Genomic DNA, 19,180 nt, shown 5'->3' with positions numbered 1-19,180 from the left:
ACTTTTCACCAAGGGCAGAAGGATAAATGAAAACAGAACTCTCAGGTGTGGTATGATCGCTATATACTGTTATTATTCAGACACAGATAGAATGTTATATCATGGATAATATCATAGACAGAGCAAGTTGCATTTATGAGAGTCTGCTTTTTCTGTGGAGTTGATTGTGGGAATCGACCTTCTAATTGTGATAGAATCAGACAATCGATGATAATCCCGCAGTTCAAATTCTCGTGTAAGACCTCACCGGAACTGGACAGTGTGTTGTTTTCATTTTGGCACGTCTCTGAAGTCCAAGAATGACGACAACTGTGGGTGTAGGGTCCAATTTTGCGGAAAGACTAAGCGAAATTTTATATCATATCTCTTGATCCTCCATCAACCTTTCAAGAAGGAGATAGAACACTCTAGATGAGGAAAAGGCAATGGGATCAAGGCATCTGCTTCTCTCTGGAAAATCCTGGAGCTTCTTGGCTTAAAGGCACTTTGAAAAAAATGCAGTAACTAGTCTAAACCGACTTATATGAAACCATCTATAAATATACTCAATCCAATTCAGGCGTCTCCCTCAAATCCGTTGCCTGTGACAAGGCCAGAGAGCTCGTATAAGAAGCAACGTCTGCATCATATTTAGCTGCGTTACTTTGCAGTTACCATCAACTTCTCTGTTGAAGAAATAAATGGCTGAAGAGGTGGTTCTTTTGGATTTCTGGCCCAGCCCTTTTGGGATGAGGGTGAGAATTGCCCTGGCGGAGAAAGGGATCGCCTATGAGTACAAGGAGGAGGATCTGAGGAACAAGAGCCCTTTGCTCCTGGAGATGAACCCCGTCCACAAGAAAATCCCGGTCCTCATCCACAACGGGAAGCCGGTCTGCGAGTCTCTCATCGAGGTTCAGTACATCGACGAGGTGTGGCACGACAAGTCGCCGTTGATGCCGTCCGATCCTTACGAGAGAGCTCAAGCCCGGTTCTGGGCCGACTTCGTCGACAAGAAGGTGAGTGTTTCTCTTGTCGAGACACGACACTAAGCATGTTGTCGATGCAGGAGCTTTTGACCACGTTAAAAAGACGGCTGTGTCATCTTGAAATGCAGATATATGACCTTGGACGAAAGATATGGTCCACAAAGGGAGAGGAGCAAGAGGCAGCGAAGAAGGAGTTCGTGGAGAGCCTCAAGCTTTTGGAAGGAGAGCTTGGGGACAAGCCCTTCTTCGGAGGGGAGGTCTTTGGGTTCGTGGACGTGGCTCTCGTCCCGTACTACAGCTGGTTCCATGCGTACGAGACCTGCGGGGATTTCAGCATCGAGGCCGAGTGCCCCAAGCTCGTGGCGTGGGCCAAGAGGTGCATGCTCCGGGAGAGCGTGTCCAGGTCGCTTCCCGACCCTCAGAAGGTTCACGGGTTCGTGCTAGAGCTCAAGAAGAGGTTTGGGGTCGAGTGAAAGCTGAAGTTCTCAGGTTGGATTAGATGTGGGTGTCGTTTTCATCTCCTGCTTGCTGTAAGGAATGATACGAATAAAGCTTGTGATTAGGAAGCTAATAACACGTTCTTGGCCTAATGATGTATGATTATAGAGTTGCGGAACACAGCTCCACACCATCTGTAATTCTTCTAATAGAGTTTAAGTATCACATCGACAAATAATATGATTTTTCTTAGCTAGCTATGAGCAAGTACGCTTGACATATATATACGTTAGCTCGGATTCAATCTCATAATAAATGATGTTGGGCATCAATTTTGACCGTTACCTTTAGGGCCTATTCACCCTATTCACCATGATGAATACACCAAAACGATATATAATGCTTTGATGGCCGAAGGAGTTGGTTAATGACCAAAGGCTGAATTGATCAAAGCACCCATGGAACATATATGTAAGACCCTCCGTCGAAACATTTCAATTATTTTTTCGCTAGAAATACTCCGAAAATTCAGCACAACGATGCATCTGATCTGATGATGGTAAGCCTTTCTTTGCATGTTCCTGTCAAGCCCTATTCCCTCTTGTTCGAGTAAAAGGGAAATGCTATGTGGGGAACTTTTAATGACGGCTTGAATTTGGTACGAAGATTAGTCTATGTCGTACGCAAAATTACGGTGTAGATTATCGTATACTTAGCATCGCTCAAACGATTATGGAAATCGAAAATGATATTGTCCCACCAATTTTCTATGCAGCGCGTAGCCCCTATTGGATTGATGGCCTAATGGCAAAAGCCCATTTGTCTCCTTGACAGAAGTCTAGGAACTTCTAGTGGCTTATAGATGTTGACACCTACGAGATTTTACATGTATATGGAATATTTCGCCTCTATTATGGATGTTGACTCCACTAAATTTTTGAAACTGCAAACTTGACCCCATTGGAGGATGAAAAGACCAGAAGCCATCAGAGGAGAAAGCATAAAATTATTGACTTCACTGACAAAATGTTCAAAGCTCCGTCCCTCCTTCAGGCCTCATTTCTGCAGGGATAATTACCAAAAAAAAGTTTTAAGCCTGGTGTACCGACGTCAATTTAGTTTTAAACTTTTTAATTTTATCAATTTTATTTTAAATTTTTTGATGATTTGTCAATGTAGCCCTTCTTATCAATTTTGATCGAAAATTTCTAACGTGGACGCTAACCGTCCTACGTGGCACCGCACATAAGAAAATTTTTAAATTTTTTTTGTATGTTTTTCTTTTTTTTCCATTTTTTTTCTTTTTTCTTATTTCCCTTCACTGGTCTGTGACCTCGCTGGTGGCCAAAAAAGCGTCTCAAGATGCCCTTGTCCAGTGCCGGCTAGATCCGCTGGCAACCCTCACCCGCCCACAATGAAAAAAATAATGAAAAGAAGGTTTTTAAAATTTTTAAAAAATTGTTCACGTCAGCACCAGTTATGCCACGTAGAACGATCACATCCACGTCAGCGATTTCCAGTTAAAATTGGCTGGAAGGATTATATTAGTAAATCGTTGAAAGGTTTAAAACCAGTTTAGCCAAATTAAAAAGGTTTAATATTAAATTGACATCCGTATAACAAGTTTATAATTATATTTTTTTGTAGATTTCCCCATATTTGTACGTGCATACAGATTGCAAGGTGAAGAGAAGGCCTTTTATGAGTTAGATCCGCAGATTGTCATTCAATAAAATTGAGATATTTCATAATTAAAATCGAAAGATTTACTTACTTTGTTGATAGGAAATAAGACGGGATCGAGTTTTACTATAACTCTAGGGCTTTGCCCTCATTTCTTACCCAAGAAAAAAAAAATTCGAGAGTTAAATAAAGATCTATGTTTCCTCTTAAGGGTACACCACAACCATCAAAACACAAGCGCCAACGTTGTAACTTGGTATTTCGCGAAAATATACGGCGCGTAGTCACTTCCTTCTAAATACCTAGACGAGGAACAAAGAGGTATTTTCAGGTATTGAGTATAGTCAACTTATGATGATACGTTAGAAACTGTAGAATACCAATCTTATGAATCGATGTCCTCTCGTTACTCTTTTCAGGAAATCGACATGCGAGGGGCTCATCGCCATCGACAGTGGCCGAGTGCGACCCTCGTCGAAAGTTCTCCTCCCGCCCCAGCACAATGCAATTTTCTCGAAGAGTCATGAGTGAACCTCACATGGTTGGGTTGCTTTTGGCCATCCGAGTTTCTCCGGTTCTTTCCTTTTTCATGGAACCCCGAAACGCATCTCTCCATCTATGGCGTGGAGAACTCGTCAGGTTATGAAGATTTTGTTGCTATGCATGGCTGAGCTCGGCCACTAGATTTACATGCCTTCTGCAGAAAGATCTTGAAGAAATTTGAAATTTGTTCGTGTTCGTTGTTGATCTGGAAGAGGCGAGGTTGGCACTAGGAGCCCAGGAAAGATTCCTGATCACTCCACCGAGCAGAAACGAAGCGGTCGTTCGGATAATCATCACCTTCTTGACTTGCCCACCCCGAAAAAGAAGGAAGAAAAATGAAAGAGAGAGAAAAACGGATACGGAGAGTTATGGAACAGACCCAACTTGGCAGGCCCAGCAAAAATGGCGGAGATTTGTGTATCTTCGAAATCGGTATGAACCGTCCCAATCCATCCTCACCGTTTAAAGCAAAAGAAGACCCATCAATAATTCGTGCCAAAAATCACGCCTTTTCGGTCATTTCATTCGAGGGCACAGTGCTGTAGCTCGTGCGAGCTGCACAAACACCACGTTAGTGAGTGAGTGGGTGTTGCAGAATTTGTTGAAGGCGACGAAGACGAAGCTAGTACCCATTTTTAGTGAACAGAGAGAGAGAGAGAGAGAGAGAGAGGAGCATCACTGTGTTGTAAAGTGAAGCGTTGACGCGTTACACAGCTGAGAGATCGTGACTTTCATGGTGTTTGTCCACTTGCTTGCCTTCATCAATCAATCAATACCCTTCTCTTTCCCTTCTCTTTTTTTCCCATTCTCATGTAATCCACTCTCTCTCTCTCTCTCTCTGTCTCTCTCTCTCTGTGAAGGGTTAGGTGTGTGTCCCTGTCTCTCTCTCTTCCTCATCGTTGCCTTTATTGATGGCCTCACGGGGTTTATTTATCTTCTCTGTTTTCTAGGACTTCTTGCCTCAATTCAAGTGTTGTCCCCAATGGCAATCCTCATCACTGCTTTCAGTGATCCCATACTTCTCTGTCCGTGACTGTTTGCTTGTTTGCTTTGCGTGCCTAGTTGATGCTTCTCTTTCTCATTTACTGTATCTTTCATGAAATTACTTTCCCTTGTTCCACTGAACTCTGTTTGCCTGAACTCTGTTTGCCTTGAATCCCAAATTGACGGCTAGGCTTTAACCTGTCTCCATTTGGTTCATTATTTCTTATCAATTGAATCATCAAAAACCCAATGTCACTGTGCTTTGGATCATACATGCCTTTCTCAACTTGCTTCCTCCTATCACATGAACAAGAAATGGGATTTCCCAACCTCTGATCGTGCACCCGGGTCCTAGAATATTTTTTGCAGACATTTTTTGCATTTTTGTCTCGTTAGGAATGTCGAGGCGAGGGAGTTCCGTTGTCCAAAAGGAGATACTTCATTGGGCGCTCACACTTCCATTCTATGTCCTAGTTGTGACTTGTCTGAATGAAGAGGGCAGTACGCTTTTGGAGTTCAAGAACTCGCTCATCCACCCCAATGACAACCTTCAAAACTGGAATTCCTCGGATTTGGACCCCTGCAACTGGACAGGAATAGCATGTTCAGTTGATTCCAAGGTAATATCTGTCAATCTTTATTCCCTTAGCTTGTCCGGTTTTTTCTCTCCAATCCTCTGTGGCTTACCTGAATTGGTCGAGCTGAATGTGTCCAAGAACCTGTTTTCTGGCCCCATTCCTCGAGAACTTGCCCGATGTGGTAAATTAGAAATCCTAGACCTTTGCACAAATAAGTTTCATGGAGAATTACCTGTTCCGCTCTTCAACATTACTGCTCTCAGAAAGCTCTCCCTTTGCGAGAACTATCTATATGGCAACATACCGTTGGAAATTGGGAGACTCAGCGTGCTCGAAGAGCTCAAACTTTATGGCAACAACTTGACTGGCCCGATACCCCCAACGATTGGCAATCTGAAAAGCCTCGGGATCATTAGGGCAGGTTCAAATTCTCTTTCGGGTGTGATACCTTCGGAAATTGGTGAGTGCGAGAGTTTGCAGGTTCTGGGGTTGGCACAGAATAGGCTCCAGGGTCCTCTCCCTAGAGAGCTTTATAAACTTCAGAATCTGAACTCTCTAATTCTTAACCAAAACTTTTTATCTGGCGAGATTCCTCCTGAAATTGGAAATCTTAGCAATCTTGAGTTGCTTGCATTGTATAAGAATTCTTTGAGTGGAGCTATTCCCAAGGAATTTGGAAAGCTAACCCGTCTAAAGAGGTTGTACCTCTACACCAACGAGTTGAATGGAACAATTCCACGAGAGCTAGGGGATTGCGTAAGCACTGTTGAAATTGATCTCTCTGAAAACCAGTTAAGCGGAATCATTCCAAAAGAGCTGGGTCGAATCCCCAACCTCCGCTTGCTTCATCTCTTCGAGAACCTGCTTCAGGGAAGCATTCCTAATGAGCTGGGGCAACTCAGACTTTTGGAAAGCCTAGACCTGTCGATAAATAACTTGACGGGCACAATTCCTGTAGAACTTCAGAACCTCACTTATCTAGTTGACTTCCAACTTTTCGACAATCAGCTACATGGAACTATACCTCCTCTTCTTGGTCTGAATAGTAATCTTTCCATTCTCGACCTGTCAGCAAATAAGCTCGTCGGAAGGATACCTGCGCATCTCTGCCAGTACCAAAGTTTGATGTTCCTTAGCATCGGGTCCAACCATTTATCTGGGAATATCCCTCACAGTTTGAAAGTTTGCAAGTCTCTCGCTCGGTTGATGCTAGGGGACAATCAGCTCACTGGAAGCCTCCCTGTGGAACTCCAGAAGCTTCAAAACCTTTCTGCTCTCGAACTCCAGCAAAACCGGTTTTCAGGGTTAATTCCTCCAGGGTTCAGGAACTTCCCCAAGTTAGAGAGGCTCCTTTTATCAGATAACCACCTTGTGGGTTTGATACCTCCTGAACTTGGAGGTTTGGTGCAGCTTGTGGCATTCAATGTCTCTTCCAACAGACTCTCAGGAAGTATTCCTCTTGAACTTGGGAACTGCACTAGGCTACAGAGGCTTGATCTCAGCCGAAACAGGTTTGGCGGTTCTCTGCCGGAAGAACTCGGGAAGCTTGTCAATCTGGAACTGCTCAAGTTATCTGATAACAGATTGACAGGTCAAATACCTAGTACCTTGGGAAATCTAAGACGGCTTACAGAGTTACAGATGGGGGGGAACTTATTTTCAGGTGGGATTCCTCTTGAGTTTGGTTGTCTTACGGCTCTCCAGATCGCCCTGAATGTCAGCCATAACAATCTAGCCAGGAGAATCCCTGAACAGTTGGGGAAATTGCAGATGCTGGAGTCTCTTTACTTGAATGATAATCAACTTGTTGGCGAAATCCCCAATTCGATCGGGGAGCTTCTCAGCCTTTTGGTCTGTAACCTCTCTAATAATAAGTTGGTAGGAGTGGTACCAGACACTCCTGTGTTTCGTAGAATGAATTCCACGAATTTTGCTGGTAACAATGGATTACGCATGTCAGATTCCAGCTGTTGCCAACCATCAATAGCACCTTCTCCGACACCAAGATCAAACTGGATGAAACAAGGTTCATCCAAGGAGAAAATCGTTAGCATTATCTCGCTGATAGTAGGTTTTACAACTCTGATCGTTGTAGTCAGCATTTGTCGGGCCTTCAAGCACACAGTGCCCGAATTTGTTTCTCTTGAAGATAAAACAAAGCTTGACTCGTTGAATCATTATTACTTTCCAAGAGTCGGGTTTACATATCAGGACCTCCTCGAAGCCACAGAAAATTTTTCAGAGAGTGCAGTTATAGGAAGAGGAGCCTGTGGTACAGTGTACAAGGCTGTAATGCCTGATGGCAAGGTCATAGCTGTGAAGAGACTAAGGTCGCATGGAGAGGGAGCCAGTGATGATGGCAGCTTCACTGCCGAGATTTCAACCCTTGGAAAGATTAGGCATCGGAACATCGTGAAACTCTATGGCTTCTGCTACAGTCAAGGCTCTAATCTTCTCTTATACGAGTACATGGCAAATGGGAGCTTAGGAGAACGGCTTCATTCCAATGAACAGGTGCACTTGCTTGAATGGAATGACCGTTATAAAATTGCTTTAGGAGCGGCGGAGGGCCTGTGCTACCTCCACTATGATTGCAAACCTCAAATCATCCACCGTGACATCAAATCCAACAACATCTTACTCGATGAATTGCTCGAGGCTCATGTTGGGGATTTTGGCTTGGCGAAGTTGATCGACTCCTACTCAAAGTCCATGTCTGCTGTTGCAGGTTCATACGGCTACATTGCCCCAGGTAAGAACGAAGTGCCCTGGAACTCTGTGAACAGTGGTTGTATGTCTGATTTCTAATTCAATCTTCTTCAGTTATTTGCTTATTTATCTGTGGGAGAAGTGCTCTCTTCCCCTGCTGATACCGCTGTATTAACAGTAACCAATCATGTTTTCCTATCACCCTCCATGCTCGAAATATTTTTTAATGAACTTTAAGCACTTGTTAGTTCATTTACTAATTCCTTTTGCTTGCTTGATTTATAATTGGTTTATCTCCTGAGAGATGGCGTTATGGATTTTCCTCTGGAAGCATTCTCTGATTACTATATGAAAGCAATTTCTAGAACGAACGGTTCGATGTGTTGATGTTCGTTAAATCTGATGCATAATCACTAATTTGAGGTCGAGAATGGTGATAAAAAAATAAGTTATATATCTAACTCATTCTATTGTATCTAACTGGTTAATTGCTTGCATATTTTCCTCAAAATATGATAGTACTGTGGAAAAGCAAGATTTTATAGTTGAAGTGGTGTTCTCTTGTTGGTCACATGTTCCATGATAATGTTTGAACCGATTTTATGTTTTGCTCCACCAAATTTAGCTAATTGCTCGGGTTTTTTCCCTCCAGAATATGCATATACAATGAAAGTTACAGAAAAATGCGACATATATAGTTTTGGGGTAGTTCTCTTGGAGCTCATTACCGGGAAAACCCCTGTTCAGCCCCTCGAGCAGGGAGGGGACCTAGTTTCCTGGGTGAGGAGTTCAGTCCGTGATGCAGTGCCAACACCCGAAATATTCGACAAGCGGCTAGACTTGACCGACAAGAGCACCGTCGATGAGATGTCTCTATTCCTCAAAATCGCATTGTTCTGCACGAGCACTTCCCCGCTCAATCGGCCAACTATGAAGGAGGTGATCATGATGATGATCGATTCCAGGGAGTTGCTGAGCGATTCTGCAGCGTCTCCAACATCAGAAACCCCTTTAGAAGAAGAAGCCTCTTCCAAAAGTTAGCACCTTTTCAAACCATTCTAGTTATTCATGTTATTTTCTGCAACATAAGCCACTTCATATGGTTCCTATCTAAGAGCCAAATGCCAAGCATTATAACTTGTTATCGTTTCATGCCCGAATCAACCACAAATGGGCACAGAATTACTTTCAGAGGCATCATAGAAAAAGTGCAATTCCGTTTGCGTGTGCAATTCTGACTTTGCAGGGTCGCTCATAATTTGTTCGAATGCTGGTTTGTAGTGTGACTACAAAGTATTGTCTCCTGGTCTCTATAGGATCACTGAAGGCAAAGTGATAAGTCTTCTCTCCCACCAACTTGTGCTCTGGCCATACACAACGTTTCGCAACCATCTTGTTTGACTCTTTACTAGATAAATAATATAATCAGTCATTAGGCATTCGACATCGAAACACGGTCTCCCTCCTCGAAATCTGCAACATCAGATATCCATTTTTCCTGCTACAACTCCACATCTACATCAACAAGACAAACCGGCTTTGGCTTATAGTTCTACCAGCATTGCATATTCTGGTCTTCCGCTTGATGCTTTTGGAAAGAGCATGACTAAGCATGAAAAGTATCCAAACTTGGAACTGTAAAGAACCGTATATCCAGACGACTTCTTTTAAGTTCTTACCCCGAGAAAATGGTCATTACTGCTTTATCTGTGCAAATCGAAATCATCGATGAAGATCCATTGGTCCAGATCTGGATTAAGAACCAATAGAAAGGCGGAACACTGGCTTGATTTCCAGATTTCTGAATAATAATAATGCAACCGCGATTGATTATAGATGGGCTAATTTAAACAAATCACAAACTCAAACCCCTTCATTTTGTAACCTTGATTCATATACAAACCATACAATCTGTCTGTCCATATGTGTACATAGCAAAATACATCCACCGAAACTTGGAGAAGTTTGGTTGCCATCACTACCCGATTTACAAATCCTGAGCTCGCAAAGCAAAATAAAAAAGAGTGTGGAAAACTCTCAGAAAACAAGGAACCCACAAAGGTTTAGTTACATTTCAGGAGACCTGTTATTCTTAACGTAGTATTGATAGTAATTGCTGTTGCTCCTGTTTGGGTTTCTCGAGCAATAGTACTTCGACGTAGATCTTTTACTGCTTCTCATGAAGCACTCGAGCCCTTTCCACCACCAACGCCTCCTCTTGTGACTTGGCGCGACGCTCGCGACAAGGCTCGTGTGCGGCCTCGACTTCCTCACGAGCCCCTGGACCTCCGGTGGCCGATAAGTCCTGATCAACGGCCAGTTGATTCCGTCGAAGAACGGGTGGCGCTTAATGTCGGTCGCGCCCCGGGCGCAACCTGGCCGCCTCCGCGGGTCCTTCACTAACAACTTCTCTATCAAGTCCCGCGCCTCGGCCATCCCGGCTTCCTCTCGCTCCTCCGCCACTTGGAACCTGACCTGCTTGCTCGAGGCTATGTTGCGCAGGGTGCTCTCCTTGCTCCCGCCCTTGAACGGCGTCGTCCCGTGCAACAGCTCGTATAGCAAGATCCCGAAGGCCCACCAGTCGACGCCGTTGCCGTGCCCGTTCCCGGAGACCAGCTCGGGGGCGAGGTACTCGTGGGTCCCGACGCAGCACCTCGAGTAGGCCGCGGTGGGCTCCGCCACGAACTCCGCCACCACCTCCCTCAACCCTTCTCCTCCACGCTTGACCGAGCCGTAATGGCAGGAAGAGGAGGAGAAGAGCCTCCGGCTCCTCCTCGCCGTCCTCGGCGACGTGGGCCCCGCTCGGGTGTTGAGAGTGGGGACCACGTCGGCCTTGAAGCACAAATCGAAGTCGGACAGCATGATGTGGCCATCCTCACGTAAGAGGATGTTCTCAGGCTTCAGGTCTCTGTACACGATCCCGAGGGCGTGCAGGTACTCGAGGGCAACGAGGGCTTCGGCGGCGAAGAACCTGACCGCCTGGACCGGTAGGCGGTTGCCGGGCTGCTTGCGGAGGAGGGAGTGGAGGTCGCCGCCGGGGCAGTAGTCGATGAGGAGGCAGGTGTAGTGGGAGACGTTGATGTGGGCGTAGAGCGTGGGCAAGAAAGGGTGGTCCAGCGCGGAGAGGATCTCCGCCTCCATCTGGACGTGCGAGAGCTTCTTGCTGGTCAAGAAGTCGCGGTCCACGACCTTGAGGGCGAAGCTGGCGGAGTCGCAGTCGCGGAGGCGGCAGAGGTAGACGCGGCCGAGGTTGCCGGTGCCGAGGTGCCGGAGCAGCTTGAGGTGGCGGAGGTGGAGGCGGCCGTCGGATGACAGCGTGGTGGCGGCCTTGATGGCGGACCAGTTGGGGTCGGACCGGCGGTGGGGACGGTGGTGGAGGGAGGCGGCGACGGAGGAGGAGGAGGAGGAGTCGGCGGCGACGGCGGCGGAGGAGGTGGAGAGGCGGTCGTTGAAGCTGAGGGTGAGGCTGCTGCGAGCGCTGGAGCAGGCGAAGGTGCGGTCGGTGGTGGCGGTGGAGGCGAGGCTGGTGAAGCTGAGGTCGAGGTCGGTTTCCGACGACGGGAAAAGCTTGTCGTCGTCCATGTCTGGGCCGTGGATCGAGCCTTTGCAAGGGAAACAGACAGAGAGAGAGAGAGACAGACGAAGCTCGGCGTCTTTCTTGCGATTCTGAAGTTATGGCTGGCTTCGTTGGTTTACTTATATAAGAGAAAGAGAGAGAGTAAGAGAGAGGTCATTGACATTATATTAATCAAATAATTTTTTTGTGGTTTTTGCTGAGATTCAATGGAAAATCCTCACTTTTATCGGCTTAATTAGCAAAATGTGTCCCGTAAATGTCACTCTACTACTGTTGAATAAGCTGCATATCTGCGCATGTATATTCTCATTCGAGTAAAAATTGGTATACGTATTTCGATATGAATTATCAATTATATCGTACCCGTATTATCGGGTGTACTCCCATAATAATATATGGACGGGTGGTTTCCTAGCGGAAGATCTTGATGCTATCACGGCTTTTACCGAATCACAGCAAAGGAGATTGATTACGAAAGACGAGCTTTAAAGGTTCCGTCATGTTTTCGTTAGTCGAATGTGTGACGGACTTCGAAATGTCGCCTTGGGATCATGGGGACTAGCCAAAGCGTAGTCCCGATTGCACAATCATGTGTCGAGGCAATGCATTTTGCAGTTTGCTTGTAAAATTCGAACGTACGGTGAATGAATTGAAGACCGGTTTGTACAAGAAATGGTTGATATCCCGTGACAAATTTATCACAAATTAATTTTTTAACCATAAAAAATCTCAAACTGGTACACATATAACAATTTTACCACAAATCAATATATTTGTGACAAATTTATCCTCCATTATTTTTTATTAAATTGGATTAAATTAATATACACGTGTCTGACCAAAAATATATATATACACATGACAAATATAGGGTAAAATCCCAAATTAAAACATTCGTCAATTGTCACATATCATTCAAATCAGCAATTTAACTGTCGGTAAATTTGTAGCGGGTGTTTGGGATTTTTTTTTTTTATATTAACCCTAAAAGAAATCTTCGTGGGAAAATGACCCGGGGGGGGGGGGGGGGTGAGATTCAATGCTCGTGTACGATCTGAGAAACGTGATTGGTGGGGCCCCGCTTAGTTCGTTGTCAGTCAGGTCGAGGAGATTAATGAGGGTCTGTCTGGTTGATCCAACTGTAGTCTGGGACGAAAACAAAGAAATTGTTAGGTTGACCTGACTGGGATCGGGCTTTTCTTTTTTCCCCTTTTTGCCCTGCATTAGAATTATTAATTAATTATAAATAGAGATGGGTTGTTTTTTTTTTTTTTTTTTTTCCAAAAGGAATGCAAGGGATGGACCCGAATTAAATTATTTTTGGGGAACGAGGAAATTGGGAGGAGGTGGCGGGTAGGTTCGGAGAAGTGAAGGAGGCCGCTGCCAAAATTTTCAATTTAAGCCGCGTCGGTACATTATTACATCGGGAGCTGTAAATTGAAATAACATTAATTAAAAATAGCATTATTTAAGCACAAACTTTTTTTGAAATGACATTAATTTAAAAAAAAATTAATTGAATTATTTTACGCTTTTTTAAGTCTTGAGAAAGGGAAATCTCCGAGAGGCAATGGCTAGTCGACCGCCCGACACTGGCACTTACCGAGCTATGACTTTCATACAACGTAGTCGTTAAGTTTTTATTTTTGTCTTTGTTTTTTGGTCGAAGCGTAGTTGTTAAGTTGCTGCGCTGAAAATGACATCATAGCTCATCCCAGTTGTAAACAGGTTGTAGCGTGGGCTTGTGTGTTTTAGGGGCAAATGCATGTTTAAAATTAGTTTTATATTAAGTGACGTGGCGGGTTCTCATCGATTATTAAAATCAACCCGCCCATTTAAATGTTCACTTGAATTATTTATGCTCAGTTTGTTTAGTCGAAAATCAATGATTTAGAAAGGATTTTCTTCATTTTGATCATTTATATCTCTTAGAAAAGAGGTAACCGAAAAAATTCTCATTATCCACCAAAATGTTTACACGTAAGCTGTTGTTAATTAGTGGTAGGAAAATATTTTTGTTAGCAATAAGAGTTATTAAAGTTGGGAAAATATTTTTCGGATTATTGATTTTTCACGAAAGAACTAGAACCTTAGCGCGTGAGCTTTACATACACATTCTAACACCTAGCTAGCATTACTTTCATGCTTTTTGGGAGGCATGCGAGATTTGTCAAAGGCTTCAGCATTAAGAACATGTAAAAGCGCGATCGCACGTTCATCCGACGTTCCCAAGTACAAATGCTCTAGATAAGTCGCGACCTGTCGCGCGATCTTTCCATGTTATGACATAGCAAAGTCCTCCGTTTCACATATCTTCTTTTATAAAGGCGCGCGCCTAGAGACCCGACTAAACCGGAGGCCTCCACCGGAATCCCGAGCGCATACACTAACGATCGCAGGGAAAGCTAGCAAAGCAAGCTAGCTAGACAGAGCATCCTATGCTGTAGCTCCCTCCTTGGTGCTTGATTATTCACCACGTTCAATGACGGCTCAGATCATGTCTAGCTGCAAAGCCAAATGGTCCTCCTCATCCTCAGTAGTCCTCACCCCCCGCGGAAGGAACTCCACTCCTTCTGTATTGACTGATCTGATGAGAATCAGTGAATAATTCGACTCATTTACTACTCTGCGATCCATTCAACAGTCCCGAAAAACGACTCCGTATCAAAGAAATTGCAGGCCCCCAGTGCAAGCATATCTTTCTGGGGACTCATTGAATTGATCGCTTCGAGGGCAGATGGAGCTATTAAGGGGCTCTTTGGCAATCTGCCAAACAGTATCCGATTATATTATTTTATTTCTCGAAATAAAAAAATAATAGAAATTTATTTGGTAAATTTTTTATTTCTGGGCACAAATTTATTTTCAGAATCAGTTTTGAAACTGAATCAAGAATAAAAAAAGTTGATTAATGATTCTGGGAACAATAATTAAAAATGGAAAAGAATTTTTTTCTTCTTTTTCTTCTTAATTGGTCTTCTTCATTTTTCCTGCCCTGTGGTCGGTCGCCGACCACCGGTAACCAGCCAGGGGCCAGGGTCGACAAGGGTCCAACCCTCGCCAGCCCTGGCCATGGGCCAAGGAAGGGGAAGAGAAAAAAAGAAATAAATATTAACAAATTCAAAATATCATTAAAATATTATTAATAAAAAGAAATTTTGTGCAGTTACCAAACGTATTTCTATTCTTTTTCTATTCCAAGAATATAAATTTTGGGCAGTTACCAAACGCCTTCAAATGCTTAGAAATTGTTTCCATGAATCAAATAAAAAAAATCATTTCCGAGCAGAAATTATTTCCGGGAACAGAATGGTTACCAAACGTATCTAAATTCCCGTGTCCACCCCAATTTATTGCGGCCTTCGGTCCAAGAAAACAAACTCCACAGGGAAAAGAAAAGCACAAGTGTTATAATTTTCGTATGACGCTCATTTGAGGTCGTAGCTATTTTTTTCCAATCACACGAGTGCGACAATCTATGTATAATACTCACTTTAAGTGCCATAACTTCTTTTTCAATTACTTGAGTGCCATATAACTTTTGAGTCGATCATTAGTGCTCTGCCACATCGGATTTTTGGCACTTGGGCGAATGTTTTTAAAATGTTATGGTACTCGGGTGATCGATTGAAAGTTATGGCACCGTAAACGTCTTTTAGAAGTCACATCACTCAAGTAATCGAAAAAAAAAGAGAGAATTATCCAAAAAGTCCTAAATCTAATGCAATTGTGTCACTTCATTTTTAGGTTTAAGATTTAAAAAAAAAAGTTATGATACTCAAGTGAGCGATCGTATGAAAGTTGTGGCACTTGCGATATTTTTATCCCAACATCGCATGAAGTAATGTGATCACAGCACTCTGTATCATACTTCAACTGAGGACGACGTGCCCTAATTTACTACTTCTGCCTTGGACTATCGAAGTAAAGAAAGCTTCCGTTTGCTTGATGATGAGGTTAATCGAAGACTTTGGTGACCTTCAAAAGTCAAGCCCAACTAATCTATACGTTGAAACTCCATGGAGGCCGAGGGTTGGCACAAGAACCATTATTATATACGAGCCTTGTATCTTCATCTTCTCTGCGCATTCATTGGTATTGGAACCGAAAGTTGCCGGAGCCTACGTCGGGAATGATAGAGCCGACTTTACTGTTTCTTTTATTCTTTTGACAACGCAAGTCGTGTTATGCAAAATACCTTTCAAATATATATAGCCGACTTGCATGCACCGAATTAGGTTGGCCCCTTGATAAAGCCAAACCATCCGTATCGGATAGAATTTGCAACGAATTTTGCTTGGCTGTGGCATGGCCATAGCTTTATGAGAAGTTGCACGGAACATGAATCAACAGAGACTCCAACTTTAGTGAGGCATAACGGCAAATTGTTTCGCCACTCAATTTATCCATCGAGTTTCCCATATTTCATTATTATTATTAAGTACCATTTGTCAGCATACTTTATGTTTGAATGATTCGATTTTCAAGGTATCGATTGTGCACGCTACGGGGATAATCGACGTTTTGGAAATTGAAAAAGTTTCTTTTAGTTGGTCATTCAGCAAGTATCCATGACTCACTCCTTAACAAAATTCTTGGTGAAATTTAGTGGAACCTTCTCAAGTAAATCTTAATGTTATGAAGAAGAAATCTTCTTGGATATTAATATGTTATTATTGCTCCGCAGGGCAAGGGAAGGAGAATAAAGAAATGGGGTGAGGTAGAACCATGTGATGGGCCAATGCGAGCATCTGCCCGGCTCTTAGTTCAGGGACCCACGTGAAAGGGAGGGTGATGCTGTCTGCCACGTGGTTGGCATCGGGCCTACATTGTCGCTCCCCGTCGAATTTTTTTAAAAATTGCATTTTATTTTATGAGGGATCTTATGTGAATTCTGATCGACAAGGCCGGAAAAATAGACTTTTTTTTTTTGAAATCCCCATAAAATAATGTCGCGAGGAGCTATTTAAATAGTAAAATTTATATCTTCAACTGTTAGATAGAGAAGTGATGGGATGGTGGCTTCACCTTCCTAGCTAATTGAGCAGTTGCCAATAATGCAAGCCCTCCCGAAATTATTGATCTGTCTCTTCCTCGTGATAATAGAGAGATGGGAGAGGATCGACTTCCTTAAAGGCACGGTCTCCCGTTCTGTCTTTCTTTTCTTTTTAATTTTTTTTTCCTCTACGTTGAATGAGTACGCAAGTCCTCCCATCCTCCCTTATCGGGTAAAATCAGGAAAATGAAATGTGATGTCTAATATCATCACCCGAGTCACGGATCAAAAGCATATTTTGATCTTACTGTACGTCGTACCTATGAAACACATTCAATAAACAACGAGCATGTAAGATTTGATGGGACAATTGCCAATTATTCTAAAAGCTTAAGCTGTAAGATAAATATGTAGTTTAACATTTAATTATTATAATATTTCTCCCTCACTCTTAGTCTGGCCTTTTTACCTATTACTAAGTGTGGACATATTTAATTAGAGAGGTAATTAGGGCCTGAAAAGATTTGAACTCGGGATTTTCAATTCTGATATCATGTGAGATTTGGTGAGACTACTACCAACTGTTCTAAAGGCTTAAACTGTTAAATGAAGGTGTGGTTTAATATTTAATTATTCTAACAGAGTCAAATGTTTGGCACCATGTTTTGACAATCCGGAACGCGAGGGGTAACAGGTTGTTAAGTAAACAAAAGAGTGCGTTTGTAGTAGAATTGATGGCACCTGGAATGCACAATGATTAAAAAAAACAAAAAATGGGTTTAGATGTACGCTAATGATGAGCTGTGTGACAAAAGATCGAGTTTATTAGGTAGAGGGGAGGATGAGTACAGAGATGTTAATCAAACCTACTTAGATTACCAATTAGGCGAGCATTAGGCTTGGCATGTACGTTAAAGTTTGAATTTCTAGGTTCCTCGCGAATCATCACGACTCCTTCAAGGCCAAAAGGGAGAGCAGGACAAGAACAAAAGACAAGGAAGGCTTTGAGTTTCACGGCCCAATGTGGACAGTAGAACCTTCCAAAAAGGTTTCACACACTGTCGCCCCAGATTTCTGACTTGCGCCTAAACAAATTGCGAAAAACGAAATTCACTTTGAACGACGTGATTCGACCGCGATGCGTTTTGGAAAAGGGCGAGTGACCGACAATAATTGGTACGATAAAAAGATGGTTTGAAAGATCATCAACTGACGTTTGTATAGTTGCCTAGTCGTGCCTTAATTTTTAATGCAATCGCATGCAGTTTCCAGTCGCCTGTGCTTCTCAGAAAGCCCATCACCACGTGTTGATATGTTGCGAAAGGCCGTTTGAATTTTCTTTCTGACATTCGTCCCTGCTTCCCCGATGGTCACTCCCCCCACCTGGTACTTTCGTCCATCATGTGTTGATCATAAGTAATGTTGGATCGCATCTCTGGAAAACAAGTATAAAAGTGAAAATTAATTGTTATAAGGTGTTAATCATTCGATGAGAATTGCTCATCCACTTTTGAAGTGATCCCTTGGAGGGAATTATGTCGTAAAATTATGAAAACTAAGACAAATGTACTGTCCAGTCAAGAAGATGAATTTTAGTCACTAAATTCAAATGACAATCGATAACCTAATGCTATGTGATAGCTTAATGAGAGAAAAGTTGGTGAACCCCTCTAATTTAAGTTGGTAACATCTAAAAAGAGTTGGTCAATGTGAGGGGTTGCTAACTAAGGGCCAATTTGGTAAAACTGATATTTTTAAGTGCTGAAAATATAATCACAATGTTGTTTGGTGATAATTAAAAACAAATAGGTGAATATTACTAATCTCTTACCAGACATAGAATAAGCATAATGGTAGGTTTCATCAATGTATTTAGTACGATTCTCATTACTATAAAGTCACATGGAAAAAAAAGTCCCCGTTTATATTTTTATCAATATTTTTTTGACACTTACCAACACTTATCAAAATTTAGAACAAAAAATTGTATTTTTGTAGAATTCAACAATAGAATTTTGCCGACAACGAGGAAGGAACCGCTGAAGACATTCATCCTAATGCAGTCGACAGTAAGGTATGGGCTACAAAGTTGTTAGGTACAAAAGTTGATGATGATCCTATATTTACAATTTTCGATATCGAAATATAAAAACTAAATCACATGATGCAAGCTTTGACAATTCATTTGAGTTAATTCGTTTATAAACTACGTGCATGATTGCACTTTAGAGCACAGACCTGTGGCAACAGCACGTGACAGCAGCGATGGACATGGCACCATGTTTGTTCTTATGACTTCCCCATGTGTAGTGTTTGTTTTTGTTAATTTTCATGAGCATGAGCCTCCCCTTCCATAGCTGAGGCCCGCAATCAAGTCATATAACATGTAAAGTTTGATTTAGGGCTCGTTCTCCAATGGATAAATGATGGCAATTCGCCTAATAATAAGGCATTCAATGAACACTAACCCAAAAGGGGGCTCTACCCATGTCTCCGAACTCCGAAATCGATCTATGGTACGAGCCATCGAGCAATGTGATGTGGCTAATTGATAGTGAAGGAGAAGAACGATATCGCAGATTGCTCTATCCTACCAGACTATGCTTGAACGAAGCATCGTGAAATTAAGGGTTCTCTCTTTCCATGCGGCGTCGTGATCGGTGCCCTGACAATCTCAACCGCGATGTATTAGATCACGAATTCAATG

General features: G+C 42.8%; 3 protein-coding genes across 3 annotated transcripts; 2 read left to right on the top strand and 1 right to left on the bottom strand.

Moving 5' to 3' along the window:
• The first annotated feature begins 355 nt into the window (after window positions 1–355).
• On the top strand, window positions 356–1,655 carry LOC115661464 (probable glutathione S-transferase). The gene is made up of 2 exons (XM_056311560.1): window positions 356–995; window positions 1,094–1,655. The coding sequence occupies exons 1-2, from the start codon at window positions 681–683 to the stop codon at window positions 1,436–1,438; spliced, it is 660 nt and encodes a 219-aa protein (XP_056167535.1). The 5' UTR covers window positions 356–680; the 3' UTR covers window positions 1,439–1,655.
• A 3,107-nt stretch (window positions 1,656–4,762) lies between these two features.
• Window positions 4,763–9,097, top strand: LOC115661461 (leucine-rich repeat receptor-like serine/threonine-protein kinase At1g17230). The gene is made up of 2 exons (XM_030583737.2): window positions 4,763–7,943; window positions 8,553–9,097. Exons 1-2 carry the CDS (start codon window positions 5,012–5,014, stop codon window positions 8,939–8,941), a joined length of 3,321 nt encoding a protein of 1,106 aa, XP_030439597.1. The 5' UTR covers window positions 4,763–5,011; the 3' UTR covers window positions 8,942–9,097.
• Window positions 9,098–9,745: 648 nt separating this feature from the next.
• LOC115661462 (serine/threonine-protein kinase WAG1-like) lies at window positions 9,746–11,556 on the bottom strand. Its single transcript, XM_030583739.2, has one exon. It carries the CDS (start codon window positions 11,480–11,482, stop codon window positions 9,968–9,970), a length of 1,515 nt encoding a protein of 504 aa, XP_030439599.1. The 5' UTR covers window positions 11,483–11,556; the 3' UTR covers window positions 9,746–9,967.
• Between the last annotated feature and the right edge of the window lie 7,624 nt (window positions 11,557–19,180).

Source organism: Syzygium oleosum, unplaced genomic scaffold (genome assembly GCF_021117445.2).
Source record: "Syzygium oleosum isolate NSW1041296 unplaced genomic scaffold, Sole_v2.1 Sole_v2.05, whole genome shotgun sequence".
Classification (NCBI taxonomy): Eukaryota; Viridiplantae; Streptophyta; class Magnoliopsida; order Myrtales; family Myrtaceae; genus Syzygium; species Syzygium oleosum.
This window is presented reverse-complemented; position numbering and strand designations above follow the sequence as displayed.